Source organism: Balaenoptera acutorostrata, chromosome 9, assembly GCF_949987535.1.
Source record: "Balaenoptera acutorostrata chromosome 9, mBalAcu1.1, whole genome shotgun sequence".
Taxonomy (NCBI): Eukaryota; Metazoa; Chordata; class Mammalia; order Artiodactyla; family Balaenopteridae; genus Balaenoptera; species Balaenoptera acutorostrata.
In genome coordinates this window covers 47,727,396-47,746,222 of record NC_080072.1, presented here as the reverse complement: position 1 = coordinate 47,746,222, position 18,827 = coordinate 47,727,396, and the positions used below count along the sequence as shown (strand labels likewise).

The following is an 18,827-nucleotide window of genomic DNA, read 5'->3' as shown; positions in this document are numbered from 1 at the left end:
TTTAAATGTTCACTTTAAAGCCATGTTTTAATCTAGACTTTCGTGTAAGTCTTTAAATGGCTGCTCATAATGTGTGCATAGTTTTCATCTGTGTCTGATAGCAGTGTCTGTCTGTGTTTTGCATTCAGATCTTGCTATCCACACAAACATCATGTAGCCAAAGAGTAAGTTGGGATCATAGTACTGGTCGAGTGTTGTGTCTTTGGACATATCTACCACTGGCCAGCCTCCAAATTCCCACACATAGAACTTTGACACTAGAGATATTGTCACATGGTGGAATTTAATGTAAGATACTTATAGTAACTCACTGCATTTTTTTTAAAAAAGGCTTGCTGGGTCCTTCACTATTTTTGTGAAGTGAAGTTCAAAAGTGACCAGAACCTGCAAACAGCCCTAGAGCTGACACGAAGATGTCTGATTGATGATAGGGAAATGCCTGTTAAAGTGGAAGCTGCCATTGCACTTCAAGTGCTGATCAGCAATCAAGAGAAAGGTAAAGGATTTATATATCAAAAATAGTGCAATGTGCTTACACATAATTGTACAAGGCATAATCCTAGAAACTTGATACATTGTCTTCCTTTTTATTTGAAACGATTTCTTGTTTACTCTTTGGTATATGTTGTGCCAGGTTTTAAGGAGTTTTAGCTGTTTTGGCCAAAAGTTTTTTTCTCTTTCTCTTACAGCTAAAGAATACATCACACCATTCATCAGACCTGTCATGCAGGCTCTTCTTCATATTATAAGAGAAACAGAAAATGATGATCTTACCAATGTAATTCAGAAAATGATCTGCGAGTATAGTGAAGAAGTTACTCCTATTGCAGTAGAAATGACACAACATTTGGTATGTTATTTGAACCAGTCATTTATGCATTACTTAGATTACAGTAAATATTTCCACAGAGCTTCTGTATGTCAGGCACCATTCTAAGCCCTTGATATATATTTTAACTCATTTAATTCTCACACAATCCTATGTGAGGAATATTCCTATACTGAGAAAAAATGTGAGGTATAAAAAGGTTAAGTAATTTGCCCAAATTAGAAGGGGTGGGTCTGAGATTCACACCTGAGCTGTATGCCTCTACAATGCAGAGCTGTTTACTTGTACTCACATTGCATCATGACTACCTTGTTTGTGTGGTTTCCTGGAATGCTTTGGACCAACTGAAAGATAGAGATAATAGTTATAAGTAGATTTTTAAAGTGAAATTTGTGTAAATAGTTATTTCATAGTTGACCTTTGTCTATTGTACATAGCCCTGAACTTCTGAGAATTAACGATGTAAATTATTTAAGGGTAATAGAAAATATGGACATGTACCCAACAATTATCCATTCATATTCTCTATACAGTGGTTTACTTGGTGCAGTTTATATTCTTGCTAAATACTGAGGTTTGAAGAATCTAACTCTTGGTATTTGCTGTGGATATTTTTAACAGCTGATTTTGAAGTGGGTAAAGACATTTGGATAAATATAGTAGTGTTCATTAAAAGTATATTGCATTATAAAAAGCTGATTATTATGACTCCTCATAACTAATAACTTTGCTTAGAATTTTTCAAAATGATTGAATTCAATGGCAACAAAAACCTTGATGACCATTATTTGATGACTAGTATTTGAGCATTGTCAAATGTTAGCCAGTAATTTAAATAAAAATATTCATAATATTAAGCACTTTCTATGCCTTGCCTCACAGTATCTATGGAGATGTCAGGAAAAAGAGGTCAAGTAATCTGTTTAAGGTGACCTAGTAAGTGGCAGAGCAGTACCATTGATTATAGAGCCCAAGCTCTTAAATAATATTAATTGATTTGGAAATGCTGATCGGTTGTGCTGTCCCAGTGAGAACATTTTAAAAATTAAAAGTTTTAGACAAAAACGTGTTTCTACTGCTTTAATGGCAAACCTTAATTACATTCTCTTGAATGTAGGCAATGACATTTAATCAAGTAATCCAGACTGGGCCAGATGAAGAAGGAAGTGATGACAAAGCAGTTACTGCTATGGGAATCCTGAATACCATCGACACACTTCTTAGTGTAGTTGAAGATCATAAAGAAGTAAGAAAATGATCCAGTGTTGTAAAGGTTTTAGGGAATGTCAAGCCATTCTTCATCAACTGTTCTATGCTTTTTGGAGGGCTCTGACTTATCTATTCTCTGGTCATCTTCTCACATACCCTGATTTTGCTATCTTTTAACTAGTACGCTTGCGTAGGTACCTTACAAATATTTTAAAAGGAATAGGAAGGAGGTATTTGTATCACGGTGTCTTTACCTCAAGGCTCTGGGTTTTGGCTCCCTCTTAGGGTTACCTTTTCAGATCCAAAATTATGGTGATTCCTAGGAAAACATATTCTTCCTAGTTTTCCTTTTTAATAAAAATTTTTTTTAGTTAGGGTATAATACATATAACATATACCACCTTAACCATTTTTAGGTGTACATTTCAATGGTATGAAGTACATTCACATTGTTGTGCAACCATCACCATCATCTTCCTAGTTTTCTTCTTTTACTGTTGTCTTTTGGAAAGGTAAGCGAATTGTAATCATGAATTTTAAAAGTGGAATTATTTAAAACATACAGAAAAGAGTAAAAAACATAGAAAACTAACCAGTACCCCTTACCCACCACCTAAATTTATTAGATTTTTAACATTCCATGGTATGTGCTTAGACTTCCAGTAAGAAGAAGTTTCAGATAGATGTAATTGAAACCATTAGGGCACCACTTCTTAATCTCATTTCCCTGCTTCCTTGCCTTAGAAGTAAGCATTGTTCTAAATTTGTTTATAATTACAATGCAGATATTTAAATCCATAAATCATGTTTTCAGATTATCTACAAACTGCCTTTTGCAACATGAGATTTTCAGTAAACTTTTTTTTTGTAGATTATAATTGGAGCTAGCTAGAAGCCATGAGGAATCCTATAGCTACCTTATGGTTAACAAATCAATTGTTTACTATATTTGAAGAGCTGAAGATGTATTGAGTATTTGTATTCGAAATGGATATCCTGCTTCTATATCTGATTAGTAAATTTTATCTCATTTCCTCTCCCCCACTTTTTAAACATTCTGATGACTTTCAGGGATTTGGGATCCAATTGAGGACCATACTGACAAAAGGGGAGTTTGTATTTTCTGTCTATCTTGTATGACTTGGGGGCCTAGCTTACTATTACATAAATGGAGGTGGCTTAAAAATTATTGGGAGTGGTAGGAATAGTGCCTTATTTTAAATAATTTTTCAGTAAGCTACTGATTTACATCTCAATTACACTCAATTATATCTGGCCTGAATTAATCTATGTTTACACACAAAAAGATGTTAGTCTCTGCAGAATGATGTGGCTCCTTTATTCTCACACTTACTTGCATTTTTCCAGGAAATTTTTTTTTCTTTATAGGTAAACTATGCATGTTCTTTCTTTGTCTCATTGTAATGGTATTTCATTAAATTTCATACCCATGTTGATTCACAATTTCATAATATGAGTCATTTTGAAACAAAGGTTTAAAATATTAATTTGTTCACAATATTGACTTTACATTGAAATGCATTGAATTATTATACATTATTTAATAATTCATTCAGTGTGCTACAATTTCATATGATTTTTTTCTTCTCTTTTAGATAACCCAGCAGCTTGAAGGAATCTGCTTACAGGTCATTGGAACTGTTTTACAACAGCATGTCTTAGGTATATACCTCTGATTGTGTTAAGAATACACTACTATTTCATATGAGCAAGCATTGTCCTAATGATTCAGTATTCTCTTTTAGAATTCTACGAAGAGATCTTCTCTTTAGCACATAGTTTGACATGTCAACAAGTGTCTCCACAGATGTGGCAGCTACTACCTCTGGTATTTGAGGTTTTTCAGCAAGATGGCTTTGATTACTTTACAGGTAAGTCAAGTCATCATAGAAATACTGAGGATTCCTCCCCATTTGTACTCAATTTTAGTGTATCACTTGAATACAAACTTGAATATTCTAAGAGTTTTGTTGTTTGGATAAGCTATCAGTAGCAATTAGTGCTCAAAGATGACCCGTACCATTGATTTCCATTATACATTTTGATTTAGTTATCACTTGAGATTTTTTTCTTTAACACATATTCTTAACCTTCTGCCCCGTCAGTCTTCCATTATACATTTTGATTTAGTTATCACTTGAGATTTTTTTCTTTAACACACATTCTTACCTTCTGCCCCCTGTCAGTCTTCTTTGTATAATCTTTAACTACTAAATATGAAGGAATGCACTTTAATAATAGCCTCATTTTTATGTTTAATTCTAAATAATTAAAAGTGAACTTTAGGGACAGAACATTCAGACTTGATTTTTTTTTCTGAGATTTTTTCAGAAACACAGCATATATGTTAGTAAAGATACTTAACTGATGCTTTTTATTAATACAGATATGATGCCTCTGCTTCATAATTATGTAACAGTTGATACAGACACACTTCTGTCTGATACCAAGTACCTTGAAATGATATACAGTATGTGCAAAAAGGTAGGTCACTTTTAGTTAATATAAGCATGTGAGGCTGGTGCTATAAAAAGTACAAAGTTGTGAAGAGACGTGGTACCACATTATGGTGAACATATTATCATATGGGTCTGACAGAATAAGGGCTTTAAGAGTTATAAACGGAAAATGGCTTTGATTTCTAGATCTCTCAGTAATGGCTTTGACAAGTATTTGTTTTATGTCTGCCCTCTGACATTTAATTGGAGTTATAAATGTTTGGGTTTGGGGTTTTTTAAATAAATTTATTTATTTATTTATGGCTGTGTTGGGTCTTCGCTGCTGCGTTTGGGCTTTCTCTAGTTGGGGCGAGCTGGGGCTACTCTTTGTTGCAGTGTGCGGGCTTCTTATTGTGGTGGCTTCTCTTGTTGCGGAGCACGGGCTCTAGGCGCACAGGCTTTAGTAATTGTGGTTTGCGGGCTCTAGAGTGCAGGCTCAGTAGTTGTGGCGCCCAGGGCCAGTTGCTCCGTGGCATGTAGGATCTTCCCGGACCAGGGCTCGAACCCGTGTCCTCTGCATTGGCAGGTGGATTCTTAACCACTGCGCCACCAGGGAAGTCCCAACACCAGGCATTTAAAAAATGATTTCGCTTCATGAAGTTTTTAGATGTGTTTGTCCTCATCGATGTCATTCCTTTCTGAACACTTAGTCACAAAATAATCATCTAGTTATGTTATTATTTATTGCCAAATTATATTGTTTATGTTAATACTCTGGGAACAGAGATATCTATACCGTCTACTGTCCTATTCCAAAACCCTTATCCTTAACCCTTACATTCCTCTAGTGCTCATGAGCACATCAAGTCCATGCTTTTATTTCTTGTCTGGAGACAGCCTTTGCCATCAACAGATTGCCTCTACTTCCTGCTCATCTCACACTCCATTATCAATATTTTTTTAGACATAGTGGTTGCCAACTTGCTATGGTCCAGAATGGCACTACATGGGATGTGCTTTGATTATGTAGACCAGTATTACAGACGAATAACTCCAAATCCTTATGGGTGCTTTAGACTATAGTCTGTACAATGACTATTGCAGTCACTCATATTAATTAGAATACCTTAAATACTTCAGCAGCTATAGACTGATTGAAGGTTTTGTGATGCCTCCTTGCAGTTTATATTTTGTATTGATCAGGTTCTTACAGGAGTTGCAGGAGAAGATGCAGAATGTCATGCAGCAAAATTGTTAGAGGTCATCATTCTGCAGTGCAAAGGGCGTGGCATTGACCAGGTCAGTGAAGCTATTAATGATTCGTGTTGGAGGATTCAGAGAGGGAATCTTTCCCTTCACTTTTTCATTTTGGGCATTTGTTCTATATATTTTGTATGTTGTTTATTATGACACCTAGATAACATGTTAAAATTGTTCATTTAAAATTTAACCAATATTTAATAATGATCATATATTTAATATGTATGGAAATATGCAAGTTTTATGGCTACTTGTTATGCAAGGTAAGTTTTGACAAGATTTTTTTTTTTAAGTATATTGTGAGAGTATTGTTTGCCACACTATCACTTTGCAATAAGATAGATTTAGTCATTAAATTTCCATGGTCCGTTTCAACGGGAATTTGAAAACCCATCTTTATTGAGACAATTGAAAGATAACATTGTATAAGTTTAAGGTATATGGTGTGATGAGTTGATAAATGTTTATATTACAAAATGATAACCACAATAAGGTTAGTCAGTAGGAATATTTTGAATCCAATATTGCTATTGTGGTGGGGCTCTAGTAGCTCAGTGAAGACTAATTTTTCTCTAAAATTGCATTTCCCACTGAAATGGCTCAACAATAAAAATTGGATCATTTAATGGAAGGGGGGTTAGTTGAGGCAACAAGAAAGTTAATATGGGTGGGTAGTTAACGGCTGCTTTACTTACAGTTTTGGAATGTTTTGCTATCTTTCTCTACAGTGTATTCCCTTATTCGTGGAAGCAGCTTTAGAGAGACTGACAAGAGAGGTGAAGACAAGTGAACTTCGAACAATGTGCCTGCAAGTTGCCATTGCAGCTTTGTATTATAATCCACATCTACTTCTCAATACCTTAGAAAATCTTCGCTTCCCTAATAATGTTGAACCAGTTACAAATCATTTTATTACACAGTGGCTTAATGATGTTGATTGTTTCTTGGGGTAAGTGACTTATATTGGATCTTTATTTACTTTGTAAGGAACTCTGCAAAATCTTTTTTTGAAGGAAATGTTTTATTTTATTTTATTTTTTAGGCTTCACGACAGAAAGATGTGTGTTCTGGGCCTATGTGCTCTTATTGATATGGAACAAATACCACAAGTTTTAAATCAGGTTTCTGGACAGATTTTGCCAGCTTTTATTCTTTTATTTAATGGATTAAAAAGAGCATATGCCTGCCATGCAGAACACGAGAATGACAGTGATGATGATGATGAAGCTGAAGATGATGATGAAACGGGTAAGGGATTTGCAATGGAGGAAGCCAGTCTTATTACCTAGTTAGAAATATCACTGGACTTGTTCTTTTAGCCCTTCTCCTAAAGAAATGTGGGATCATAGCCAAGTACTTTCATGTTCATTCATTCATAGAACAAGAGTGTAAGGTCCATGAAGGCAGGAACTTTCAGCTGTATCACCATTATGTAAAGCAGTTCTAGGCGTATATAGTTTCCAGTGTTGGCAGGTTTTTTGTGTGTGTTTATATATATATATATATATATAAATTTATTTTATTTATTTATTTTTGGCTGTGTTGGATCTTCGTTGCTGCACGCGGGCTTTCTCTAGTTGCGACGAGTGGGGGCTACTCTTTGTTGCAGTGCACAGGCTTCTCATTGCAGTGGCTTCTTTTGCTGCGGAGCACGGGCTCTAGGCGTGCGGGCTTCAGTAGTTGCAGCATGCGGGCTCAGTAGTTGTGGCTCACGGGCTCTAGAGCACAGGCTCAGTAGTTGTGGCACACGGGCTTAGTTGCTCCACGGCATGTGGGATCTTCCTGGACCAGGGATCAAACCCGTGTCCCCTACATTGGCAGGCGGATTCTCAACCACTGCACCACCAGGGAAGCCCTGTTCGCAGGTTTTTAGTGTTGGTAAACATCTGTCTATTAGTGCTAAAATCTAGCTATATCTACACTGTAAAATTAAGTTAATTAGATGTTGGCTAATACATTTCACTTGTAAGACAGTATAGACTACAAGAATATAAACTGATAGGATGTTGTTTAAAAGAAATTATTGTAATGGTTTCAAAATATGACGACTTGCCATTTTTGTCTTTTATCATTTACTATCTTAGCCAGCCAGCCTTTAAAAAAAAAAAAATCTCATAAAAGGTGTTCTGTGGATATAACAAACTATTTTACTTTACTGTTGGTATTTGATTTGGTATATACCATAAGTCTCAGAGCACACCAAGTGCTGGTTCTCATGTTATACAGTCCTTTTTCAGACTTCTAGTACTAACAGTTGTGGTTAGTTTTCTTAGATTTCTATGAGAATTTTTTTTTCTGTTTATTGCTGAATATGTATTTAAACACCAATTCCTGGAACTTTTCCTTGAATTTTTTTTTCTTTTTTTTTTCTTTTTTAAAATATATGTTTACCTACTTTTAAAAAAAATTAATTAATTAATTAATTTATTTATTTATTTATTTTTGGCTGTGTTGGGTCTTTGTTTCTGTGCGAGGGCTTTCTCTAGTTGCGGCAAGCGGGGGCCACTCTTCATCGCGGTGCGCGGGCCTCTCACTGTCGCGGCCTCTCTTGTTGCGGAGCACAAGCTCCAGACGCGCAGGCTCAGTAGTTGTGGCTCATGGGCCTAGTTGCTCCGCGGCATGTGGGATCTTCCCAGACCAGGGCTCGAACCCGTGTCCCCCGCATCAGCAGGCAGATTCTCAACCACTGCGCCACCAGGGAAGCCCCTTACTTGAATTTATTCAGTTGTGATTTGTAATTCACCAACAATGATCACTGTCATTGAGTTACAGTGGGTAACAGAATATTCCAGTGTTAACAAGAGCACCTTTTTATGACTTGGCAGAGGAACTGGGGAGTGATGAAGATGATATTGATGAAGATGGACAAGAATATTTGGAGATCCTGGCTAAGCAAGCGGGTGAAGATGGAGATGATGAAGACTGGGAAGAAGATGACGCTGAAGAAACTGCCCTGGAAGGCTATTCCACGATCATTGATGATGAAGATAACCCTGTTGATGAGTATCAGATATTTAAAGCTATATTTCAAAGTAAGTTAACTTGTTATATGGAATTCAGATAGCTCCATATGATCCATTTTCCTGAATCAATCTGTTCTTATTTACGTCTGCCCCTTAAAGAAGGGGTTTTGGGTATATCAAACCCAAACTAAAATGTGATTTAGGATTCTTAGGCAAAGTAACCAAAGTTACTTCTACTGTTGCCTTAGAGATTCAGAGTATTTTCCTCATCCTATTATTTTACTTTTATTTAGAGTGTAATTTTGAAATATGCACGTCATAGGAAAATTGTATAGTTCAAAAAGTTTATACAACGACAGTTTGTTTTTCCTACTTCTAATTTCTAACCTCCCAGCTTTCCCCAGAAATATCTACTGTTATGTCTGTTTCTTGTGTTTATGTATTTGTGTATCTTTTTTTTCCCCCTGGCTAAACCCATGCTTACCTGTCTGAGAATTTGACCATTTATATAACATTTATAGTCTTGGAATCTCTATTCTTTTTTCCTGTTTCACAGTGTGTGGCTACGGAATACTAGGTGCCAGTTTTTTGTTTTTTACATCTGTGTTCTTTAACCCAACTTAAGATTGGCACTATTTTTGAACATCCTTTCCCTCCAGAGTTAACTACTGTGCTATTTTATCATTCCTATGCATTATGGACTTTGATGTAGAATAAATTCTCTGATAACCAAAGCATTAATCTTCCAAGCCCATGACAAAGCAGTTGTGATGCAAGCTTGCAGAAACGCAAGGAATTGTTTCAGAGCTACGTGGCAGGCTGTAAGGATTGACTGAAGTGCCAAGAACTTACTGACTGGCTTTTGTCCGTGACTTTGTATTTTGTATACTTAAACACATGTTAATCCCTAAAGGATGGTTTATTATAGAAGGCTCATCCACAGTAAATGCAATAAAGTAGAAGTAGAAAATCATGTTATAGAGAACATCTTCTCTCTTTCTCACTCACTCACCACACAAACACCCCTTTATATAGCTAACTGAAATACAGAAATACATAGACTTGCTACCATTATATATCAACTTATGTAGTGCATGTTTTTGTTAAACGCTGAGATTTTTAACACCTGATCCTGTGACATGCTGTTATTATTATTGTTATTCCTTTGTCACAGGTTGAGTTTGACAGTTATTTAGGCTATAATATAAAAATGTGTGAGCATTTTAACTTAAATACTGCAGAGCACCTTTCTATGGAAAGACAGTACATATATCTAAGAAAAGCTTTTTTGAATCAGCAATGCAGAAAAAAATAAGTTGCTTTAATTCTGAATCTTTTAAGGGGTTTGGGTTAACTACTTCTAGTTTCCCTAGTTTGTTACATATTATATAACAATTGGGTTAGGCTCTAAATCCTTATTTACTAGAGATAAGAATTATGACTATGATTAGATTTTTGAGGCATAATGCTAAACCAGAATTTTTTTTCCCCCTTTATCTTTTTTTCACAAGTAATTTAAGACACCTTAGATTATTATTGGGAGAATATAAACTAGATCAGAATTTCAGTATTGGAGGTGGAGTAGAGGGAATAGAACAGAAAAGAACTACCAGGACTCTCTTATTGCCCTTTTTTCCCTTGTTTTCTTTTTGATAGCTATACAAAATCGTAATCCCGTGTGGTATCAGGCTCTGACTCATGGTCTTAATGAAGAACAAAGAAAACAGTTACAGGATATAGCAACTCTAGCTGATCAAAGAAGAGCAGCCCATGGTATGTTAATTGACCTCAACCCCTTTTTTTTTTAATACTTATTTATTTTTTTATTTGGCTGCACCAGGTCTTAGTTGCGGCACCGGGATCTTTAGTTGCAGCATGCAAACTCTTGGGATCTAGTTCCCTGACCAGGGATCGAACCTGAGTCCCCTGCATTGGGAGCGCAGAGTCTTAGCCACTGGACCACCAGGGAAGTCCCAACCTCAACCCCTCTTTAATGCAATTAATGACTTTGATACAGCTTTAAAATTTAAATTAAGTGATTTAAAATTACATAAAAGCTACAGTTGTTGGAGGTGATAAGAAATTCTTCGCAATCTGTAGGAATGAAAAAAGGAATTTTGGTTTTGGCCATAATTTACTGATTTTAAGTATAGTTGAAGACTACTTTCAGTGTGCAGTAGCTTTGATAGGTCGCTAAATCTCATGGGGCTGGTTTGATAGTAGAAAATTCCATTAAAAGTGTAAATTTTAAAGTTATGAAAACTGCAGTTCTTAAAAACTATGTTAAAGACATATATCATTTCTTTTCATCGTTAAACATTTCAGTATGCCTTTCAATACAGGAAGTTTCAGATAATACACAGCCTAGTAGTTTTCTATAGGTCTTAATACTGCCTCAGATGAGTTTTATATTCAAAGAGGTTCCTCCTCATAAAAAAGGCACAGCTTTCTAAAGTATTTAATTTGAATTTGCCTGCATTAGAGTCATTAGCTGTTATTACCTTTGGAGATTGGATCCTTCTGATTTAGTATTTGACTCAAAATAGAGTAAATATTTTTCTTTTTAAACAATGGGAAGTGAAAGTTGGCTAAGAAGTCTGTAGCATACAAGAGAGTTCATCTTCTCTACATAATATACTCCTCTCTTCTATACATTTGGAGGGAGAACAGAGGCCAAAGTTTGGAACTTCCTGGCTAATACTGGTGGTTAAGCTATTGTTAATGTCTGTCAATTCCTTCTTTTCTCCAAAGCAGTAAGATGATCGAATGCTCTATTAAACATTCACATATTTGTTTTTCTAGAATCCAAAATGATTGAGAAGCATGGAGGATACAAATTCAGTGCTCCAGTTGTGCCAAGTTCTTTCAATTTTGGAGGCCCGGCACCAGGGATGAATTGAGTTACCACTTTCCTGCAGTGTGATTGTAGTGAAGAGCTTGTGTTCCTCCTAGTAGCGGTTCCAGAACTGGTTCATGTTATCCACTCTAAACTAATTGATCAATAGATGGACAAAAAAAAACCCAGGAGGTGGGACCTGATCATGCAACTTGGCACTGAAAATGAATCCAGAGGGATTTTGGCGGGGGAGGGAGGTAACCTGGGGGGCAGGGAGTATTTTCTTTATTTTTTGAAGAAAGTAAGATTCTGACTGAAAGTTCAAGTGACACTGTGGAAATCTGCAACAAGAGGGGATGTCATGAAGGCAGCTTTTCTTTTTCCGAGGAAAAAATAGGCATGGGCTACAGGACTATTTAAAATGTCTCATTTACAGTATAAGCTCAGAGGTAGATGTAATTTTTACACCTATGAGTATTTGTCAGATTTCTGTCTCTTCCTCACCATTGGGTATCTATTCTTTATATGTAAATAAGATAAGGTAATCGATAGCCTTATTCAATCTTCATCATTTTCATCATCAAAGATTGTTCCTATGTAGATTATTGGACATTTATTGTAGCACTACATAACTGATTAAAAAAAAATCTGTAAATGAATTAGCACTTTCATATTGAAACAAGCCTGCTAGCCTATGTATAAAATAGCAAAATGTTTGCTGTTTATAAAAAGATGGGATGTAATGGGGTGGGGGGCAGGGGTAATTTCAAGTTATTAATTTAAAAATGAACTAGCAATTTTGTACCTGGTGACTTTGTGGTGCACTCACCTCTGATAGTGACTTGAATTCGGTATGTTAAAAGGGGTTAGTGATATTTCATTGCTGCTAAAAATGGCAACTCCCTCTGTGTCCTGTTTTTTCTTAAAGCTCTCAGTGTACAAGTGGATATTTGGATACAAGACCTTACTGTAACAAATAGGAAAGATGATATTTGAAGCATGTAAATTGGATATAAAGTTCTACTCTTAAAGAGTTGATAAAAGAGTATGGCTAAACATCTATATATGCAATCTATTAAAAGAACTTAATTCGGCTATTATGTCTTCATTTGATTGCAGTTTTTTCCTAATTATAAATTTTTTCCTCATTCATCTGTTTTTATCCTGTATCTAGAAAGAACACAAAATGTACACTTTTAAAATTGACATTTAACACCTGCCCACCTCCGTTTTCCCATTTCCTCTCCCCCTTTTGTTGATGGTGGTATCTGGTCTTAGATAGGCTGAAGGCACAGGGTTCCCTCCAAAAACCACTATTGATACCACTGCAAAAACAGGCCAGCAACAAGACAATGTAGAGAGGTTGGCTTGCTTCCCTCTCTTCTAACTGCATGTTCAAAAATAAGCTTTTATTGATACTAAACATCTGTCAGATGAGTCATACATTGGTTTATTTTTTATATACATGTATACACACAATATTTCAAATTGAAAGCAACATCTCAATGGATTCAAGACTATTAAGTGCTGTTGTCTAAACAGACTAGAAAATTTATAACTGTAAAAATGAAACATGCACACATTATTTAAAATGCATAATGAAGAAAACCCATTGGTGTTGTGTTTTTCTTGTGTGCCAGTAATTAAGCCACTACTGTTGGCACTGTTTGGTTTTCTATTTTAACACTGAAGGAGTGAAAGTATTTCCTATATTTATGAATTTACTATGAAAATCTTGGCAAAAAAAAGAAAAAAAAAGTCTGTCTAAAATGTGTGGGTGAAAACTGTTAATCAAGTGTGTTTCTAATTCCCCCCCCCCCCCCCCCCGCCCCGAGTTGGACACCATCTGTAAACCCTAGGTTGCTTCAGGGGATTTCACTATTATATAAAATCAGTAAAATTAAAATGGAGTAGTTGTATATATGCAACATTGTGTACAGAGGGGAGATACTGAATAGTATTAAACATTTTCGTCTTCCTTTACCTTTTATCCCCTACCTAATATCTAGTCTACTTTTTTAAATTTCAAACTTCACTGCTCTTTGAATTGATAATTCCAATTTTCACATTGTTACTGGAAACCATATCTAATAAAGGTTTTAGTTATTCCCATGCACAGTATGGAAATTCTCGTTTGCTGAGGTTTTGTTTCAAGAAAATGTATTGGCATGTATTTGAGAACACGTTTTATTGTCTCCTCTGTCATACAGTCCAAACTAATCTACGTTTATGGATTTTTGACTGAAATGAAAGACCTTAAAATTAAACTATATTTAATATTAAATATTGTTCAGATGGTAGTTTCTAATACATCAAATATATACCTCGATTATTTTCAGTATTTCCTTAAATATAACATCAAATTAGAGTTTCTTATAGATTATGGATCTTGATATGTGTCAGTGTTTTTAAATAAGGTTATAGGACTTTTAGATAACTTTTCGAGAGTAGTATTTATAAACTTGTAATTAGTTGCATGTAGATTTTATTTATTTATTTAACATACAGCCTTTCCCACAGTTTCACTAACCTATAACTTATTTTTTAATTTATACAAGTTAATTCTGATTTTGTCTGGGTTTCAATATTTGTCTTTTTTAATGGCTGACATTAGCATAAAATCTTCACTTTTTTGTAAACTTAAGCCATCCATTTTTATAAAAGCTATTCGTTTATCAGTATTAAATAAAGGATGTTAATCTATTTCTCTGCAGGTAACAGAATGGTGATTACTAATCTACACACCTTATCAAGATAGTGATTGCTGTGTTTACCTCTGGAAGAGACCAGAGTGTAGAGCAGGGGTGGCCATACCGCAGCCCTATGGCTATGTGCTGCTATTCAGTCCCAGATGTAGTCCCTGAAGCAAGCATGAAGAAAAAGTCATTAGGAATTGTATTAATATAAACCGTGTCTTTGGGAAGATCTAACACAATGATTTAAGCATAGTAGGCATTCCATAAGTGTTTGTAAAATGAATGACCTAAAATTACATTAAAGCATACTGGTTATAAAAATGTCAGTTCTGTTCTATATAATTTTAAATTTTGGTGAAGATTATCTGTGAATATTTATCAGTATCCCTCCTGAATTCTAGGTTTTACCCTGATGAGGTTGGCCACCCTTGCAATAATAGCACTTCACACTTCGGTGCATGTGGTTTTTACAAAGGGAAACTAGACATCCAGCTGGAAATCCAGAATTTTATTACTATGAGAGGAATATATTTTAAGTAACTATTTTTGAGACGTAATTCCCCTTCAAGGTTTTTTAAAAGCACAGGCGATAATTCCTTTATGTATTTATAGATTCTGCTTTCATGTATAGATAGAAATTTGTCAATTACACTTGGTATTTGAGTCTTATATTGTTTCCTACCAGAGTCTTTTTAAAAAGTTTCTTTTAACATCCTTTTAATAACTCGAAATAAAAAGGAATTTCCTCAACCTGAATAAAGGCATCTACCAAAACCCTAAAGCTAATGGACTTAATGATGAAAGATTAAAAACACTTCCCCCTAAGATCAAGAACCATGCAAGCATGCCCCCTGTTGCCACTTCTTTAGCATTGTACATGAGGCTTTAGCCAGGGCAATTAGACATCCAGATTGGAAAGGAAGAAGTAAAACTATGTTCACAGATGACATGATGTCACAGAAAACCCTAAAGAATCCATACATACACAAAGAGCTAATGACTTCATCAAGGTTGCAAGACATAATATCAATATACCCAAATTAGTTGTATTTCTATACAGCAGCCAGCAATGAAATGAAAGTGAAATTAAGAAAATTCCATTTACAATAGCATCCCAAAAATTCTTAGGAGTAAACTTAACAAAAGTGAAAAGCTTACACTCTGAAAACTACAAAACACCTAAATAGAGACATCCCATGTTCATGAATTGAAAGACATACTATTGTGAAGATAGCAATACTTCCCAAATTGATCTGCAGATTCAGTATAATCCTTGTAAAAGCTACCTTTTTTGCTGGAATTGACAAACTGATCCTAAAATCTGTATGGAAATACAAGGGACTCAGAATAGTCAAAACAATCTTTAAAGCAAACATGATTCAATAATTATGACAATAGTACTAGTAAGGATACTTTTTTTTTTTCTTTCTTTTTTGGCTGCACTTCGTGGCTTGTGGGATCTTAGTTCTCTTACCAGGGACTGAACCTGTGCCCTCTGCAGTGAAAGTGCAGAGTCCTAACCACTGGACCACCAGGGAATTCTCAAGGATAAATACTTTATACTGACCAAAGGAATAAAATTGAGAGTCCAGAAATAAACCCTTAAATTTATGGTCAATTGATTTTCAACAAGGGTCCCAAAACCAAGGTAGGAAAGAATCTTTTTTTAAAATGGCTCTGAGGGCTTCCCTGGTGGTGCAGTGGTTAAGAACCCGCCTGCCAATGCAGGGGACACGGGCTCGAGCCCTGGTCCGGGAAGATCCCACATGCCGCGGAGCAACTAAGCCCGTGCGCCACAACTACTGAGCCTGTGCTCTAGACACCGCGAGCCACAGCTACTGAAGCTCGCGCACCTAGAGCCCGTGCTCCACAACAAAAGCCACCGCAATAGAGAAGCCCGCGCACCACAACGAAGAGTAGCCCCCGCTCGCTACAACTAGAGAAAGCCCGTGTGCAGCAACAAAGACCCAACACAGCCAAAAATAATAAATAAATAAAAAATAAATAAATTTATTTTTAAAAAATGGCTCTGAGACAGCTGGGTATCTACATGTAAGAACATGAAGTTGGACCCTTAACACTATATACAAAATAATTCAAAGTGGTTTAAAGATTTAAATATAAGATCTCCAATTCTTAGGAAAAAATACAGGTGTAAATCGTGACTGAATTAGGTAATAGTTTTTGGATATAACACCACAGGACAAGCAACAAAAGAAAAAAAGAGATGACTTGGACTTCATCAAAATTTACAACTTTGTGCTTTAAAGGACACTTTTCCAGAAAGAGAAAAGACCCCAGAGAACAGGAGAAAATATCTGTTAATCTTGAGGACATACAGAAGTCTTAGAACTCAACAACACAAAAACCCCAATTTAAAAACAGTAAAGAATCCAAGTAGACATTTCTCCAAAGAAATACATGGCCAGTATCATAGGAAAAAATGCTTAACATCACTAATCATTAGGAAAATGCAAATCAGAATTCATGATGCGATATTTCATACATACTAGCATGTCTATGATCAAGAAGGTGCACAATTACAAGTATTGGTGAGGAAGAAGAGAAATTGAAACCCTCATACAGTGTTGATACAATGTAAAATGCTTATCTGTTGTATAAAAGTTTGGCAGTTCCTCAAAAGGTAGAAAATAGTGTCACCTAGCAATTCCACTCTCAGATGATGCATATATCTGAGAGAAATCAAACATATGTCCACACAAGAACTTATACACAGTTGTTCATACTAGCATTATTATAGCCAAAAGGAGGAAACAATCCAAATAGCCATCAACTGGTGAATGGATAAACAAAATGTGGTATATCCAAATAATCAGATATTTGGCAATAAGGAATGAAGTACAATTACGTGCTACATGTGGTTAAGCCTTGAAAACAAAGTGAAAGAAGTCAGACATAGGATTCCATTTACATGAAAGACCTATAATTAGCAAATCAATAAGTTGGCAGGGGTGGGGAGGGAGGAGGGAATGGAGAGTGTTATTGGGCATAGGGCTTCTGTTGGGCATGATGAAAGTGTTTTCCATTAGATAATGGTGATGGTTGAACAGCTTTGTGAATATACTAAAAACTACTGAAGTGTATGTACACTTTAAAATGATTAATTTTATGATATATGAATATCTCAATTTTGTTTTATTAAGCCTCAAATTTGTTTAAAGTTCTCTAAAAAGTAACATGAAATGTTTATTCATTAAATACAAATTAAGATCCAGCTCTCCCCTTATTATAGGGAAAGTATTCTTCCCCCCAATATTTTGTTTGGCTACCAGCTGCTCATTTGTTTTTTAAATCCCATCACCCTATCCAACAGCCCTAGCCGGTGCCAGAGTTTGGGTGGGTAGCAGGAGGAATCTTCAGGAGCTTTAGATTGATCACATTTTGTAAACTGAGTTTACTCTCCTCTTAGTTTCCCACTAAAATAAACCTAACACACATTAACCACAACTAGTAACCTTGGAGCTCACTTACTGGGTGATATCTTCAAAGATGTAATGAATGAATGGGGTTAACACGTGGTCCAGGGGTAGAGTTGGTAAAATGGAAAAATTGCACATACTGGAGTCACTATAGATAGCTTGAAATGAGGGGAATCATGCAATTAGCCACTAACAAAACATTACCAGTTGTATTATACCTATGCTTATGTCAGCATATATACTGAGAACTATATATCTGAGATTGGAAAGGAACATTTTAAGTAACTTCCTCATACACTTCCCAAAGTATGTTCTAATTAAGCTCTGATTAATGCTTTCAGTGTGGAAGCTCATTAACTGAATGAGTTTATTCTACACACCAAGGACTCTTAATTCTGGGTCCAGGAGTCCTATGAAACTGCAGTCTTTAGTATATTTTTCATAGCTTTCATCTGAAGCTCAAAGGAGTTGTCAAAGTGCTTAAGAACCACTGCTGCTGACCATTAAAGTGAGGATTGGAGAGAGATGGGCTAACATTTATTAAGCACTTGAAAAGTATCTCTGATACGCACTGTGCTACATTTATCTACATTCTCATATATACTCCCACACTGTGAAATAAGTGTTTCTACTTTACAAATGGGGCTAGTTTGTAAGTGACACATCTAACAGCCACAGCTTCCAATGGAGAGAGTTGGTTTTAAATTCTTTAGTGTTTTAAGAAAAGAAAAAACAGAAGAGAAATAAAAAGTTAAAAAAAGAAAAATTCTTCAGTGTTTAAAAAAAGCTACAAATTCATAATAAAAATTTATTATAAACCTATATGAAAATAATTTGATAACTCAAAGTCACCTTCTCCTAGACATAATCAATTTTAAGAGTTGAATGCATTATTTCTACGTTTTTTTGTTTTTTTGGGCGCGTCGTGTGGCTTGTGGGATGTTAGTTCCCCAACCAGTGATTGAACCCGAGCCCTCAGCAACGAAAGCACGGAGTCCTAACCACTGGATTGCCAGGGAATTCTCTTCGAATCTTTTTTCTATACATATAATACTTTAATGGTTATATCATTGTACAAATATGCCAAAATCAACCAATTCTCCAGGAAGTTTTTAGTTACTGAAAGGAATGTTTT

The 18,827-nt window shown here is 35.5% G+C and overlaps 1 protein-coding gene and 1 non-coding gene across 4 annotated transcripts in view; both read left to right on the top strand.

Moving 5' to 3' along the window:
* IPO7 (importin 7) overlaps positions 1–12,653 on the top strand; it is a 47,252-nt gene extending 34,599 nt beyond the window's left edge. For 2 of the 3 annotated variants that reach the window (XM_057552330.1, XM_007172791.2), the window contains 12 exons: positions 331–496; positions 690–850; positions 1,947–2,075; positions 3,655–3,721; positions 3,805–3,930; positions 4,446–4,543; positions 5,701–5,796; positions 6,486–6,706; positions 6,800–7,005; positions 8,583–8,789; positions 10,377–10,493; positions 11,523–12,653. In XM_057552330.1, the coding sequence (XP_057408313.1) occupies positions 331–496; positions 690–850; positions 1,947–2,075; positions 3,655–3,721; positions 3,805–3,930; positions 4,446–4,543; positions 5,701–5,796; positions 6,486–6,706; positions 6,800–7,005; positions 8,583–8,789; positions 10,377–10,493; positions 11,523–11,620 (1,692 nt within the window). In that variant the 3' untranslated portion in view covers positions 11,621–12,653. The remainder of the gene's footprint in view (positions 1–330; positions 497–689; positions 851–1,946; positions 2,076–3,654; positions 3,722–3,804; positions 3,931–4,445; positions 4,544–5,700; positions 5,797–6,485; positions 6,707–6,799; positions 7,006–8,582; positions 8,790–10,376; positions 10,494–11,522) is intronic. The other variant, XM_057552331.1, reaches the window with a different exon arrangement.
* LOC114236544 (small nucleolar RNA SNORA23) lies at positions 64–247 on the top strand. Its single transcript, XR_003622480.1, has one exon. It is a non-coding gene; the product is annotated as a small nucleolar RNA SNORA23 (small nucleolar RNA).
* Positions 12,654–18,827: the final 6,174 nt, after the last annotated feature.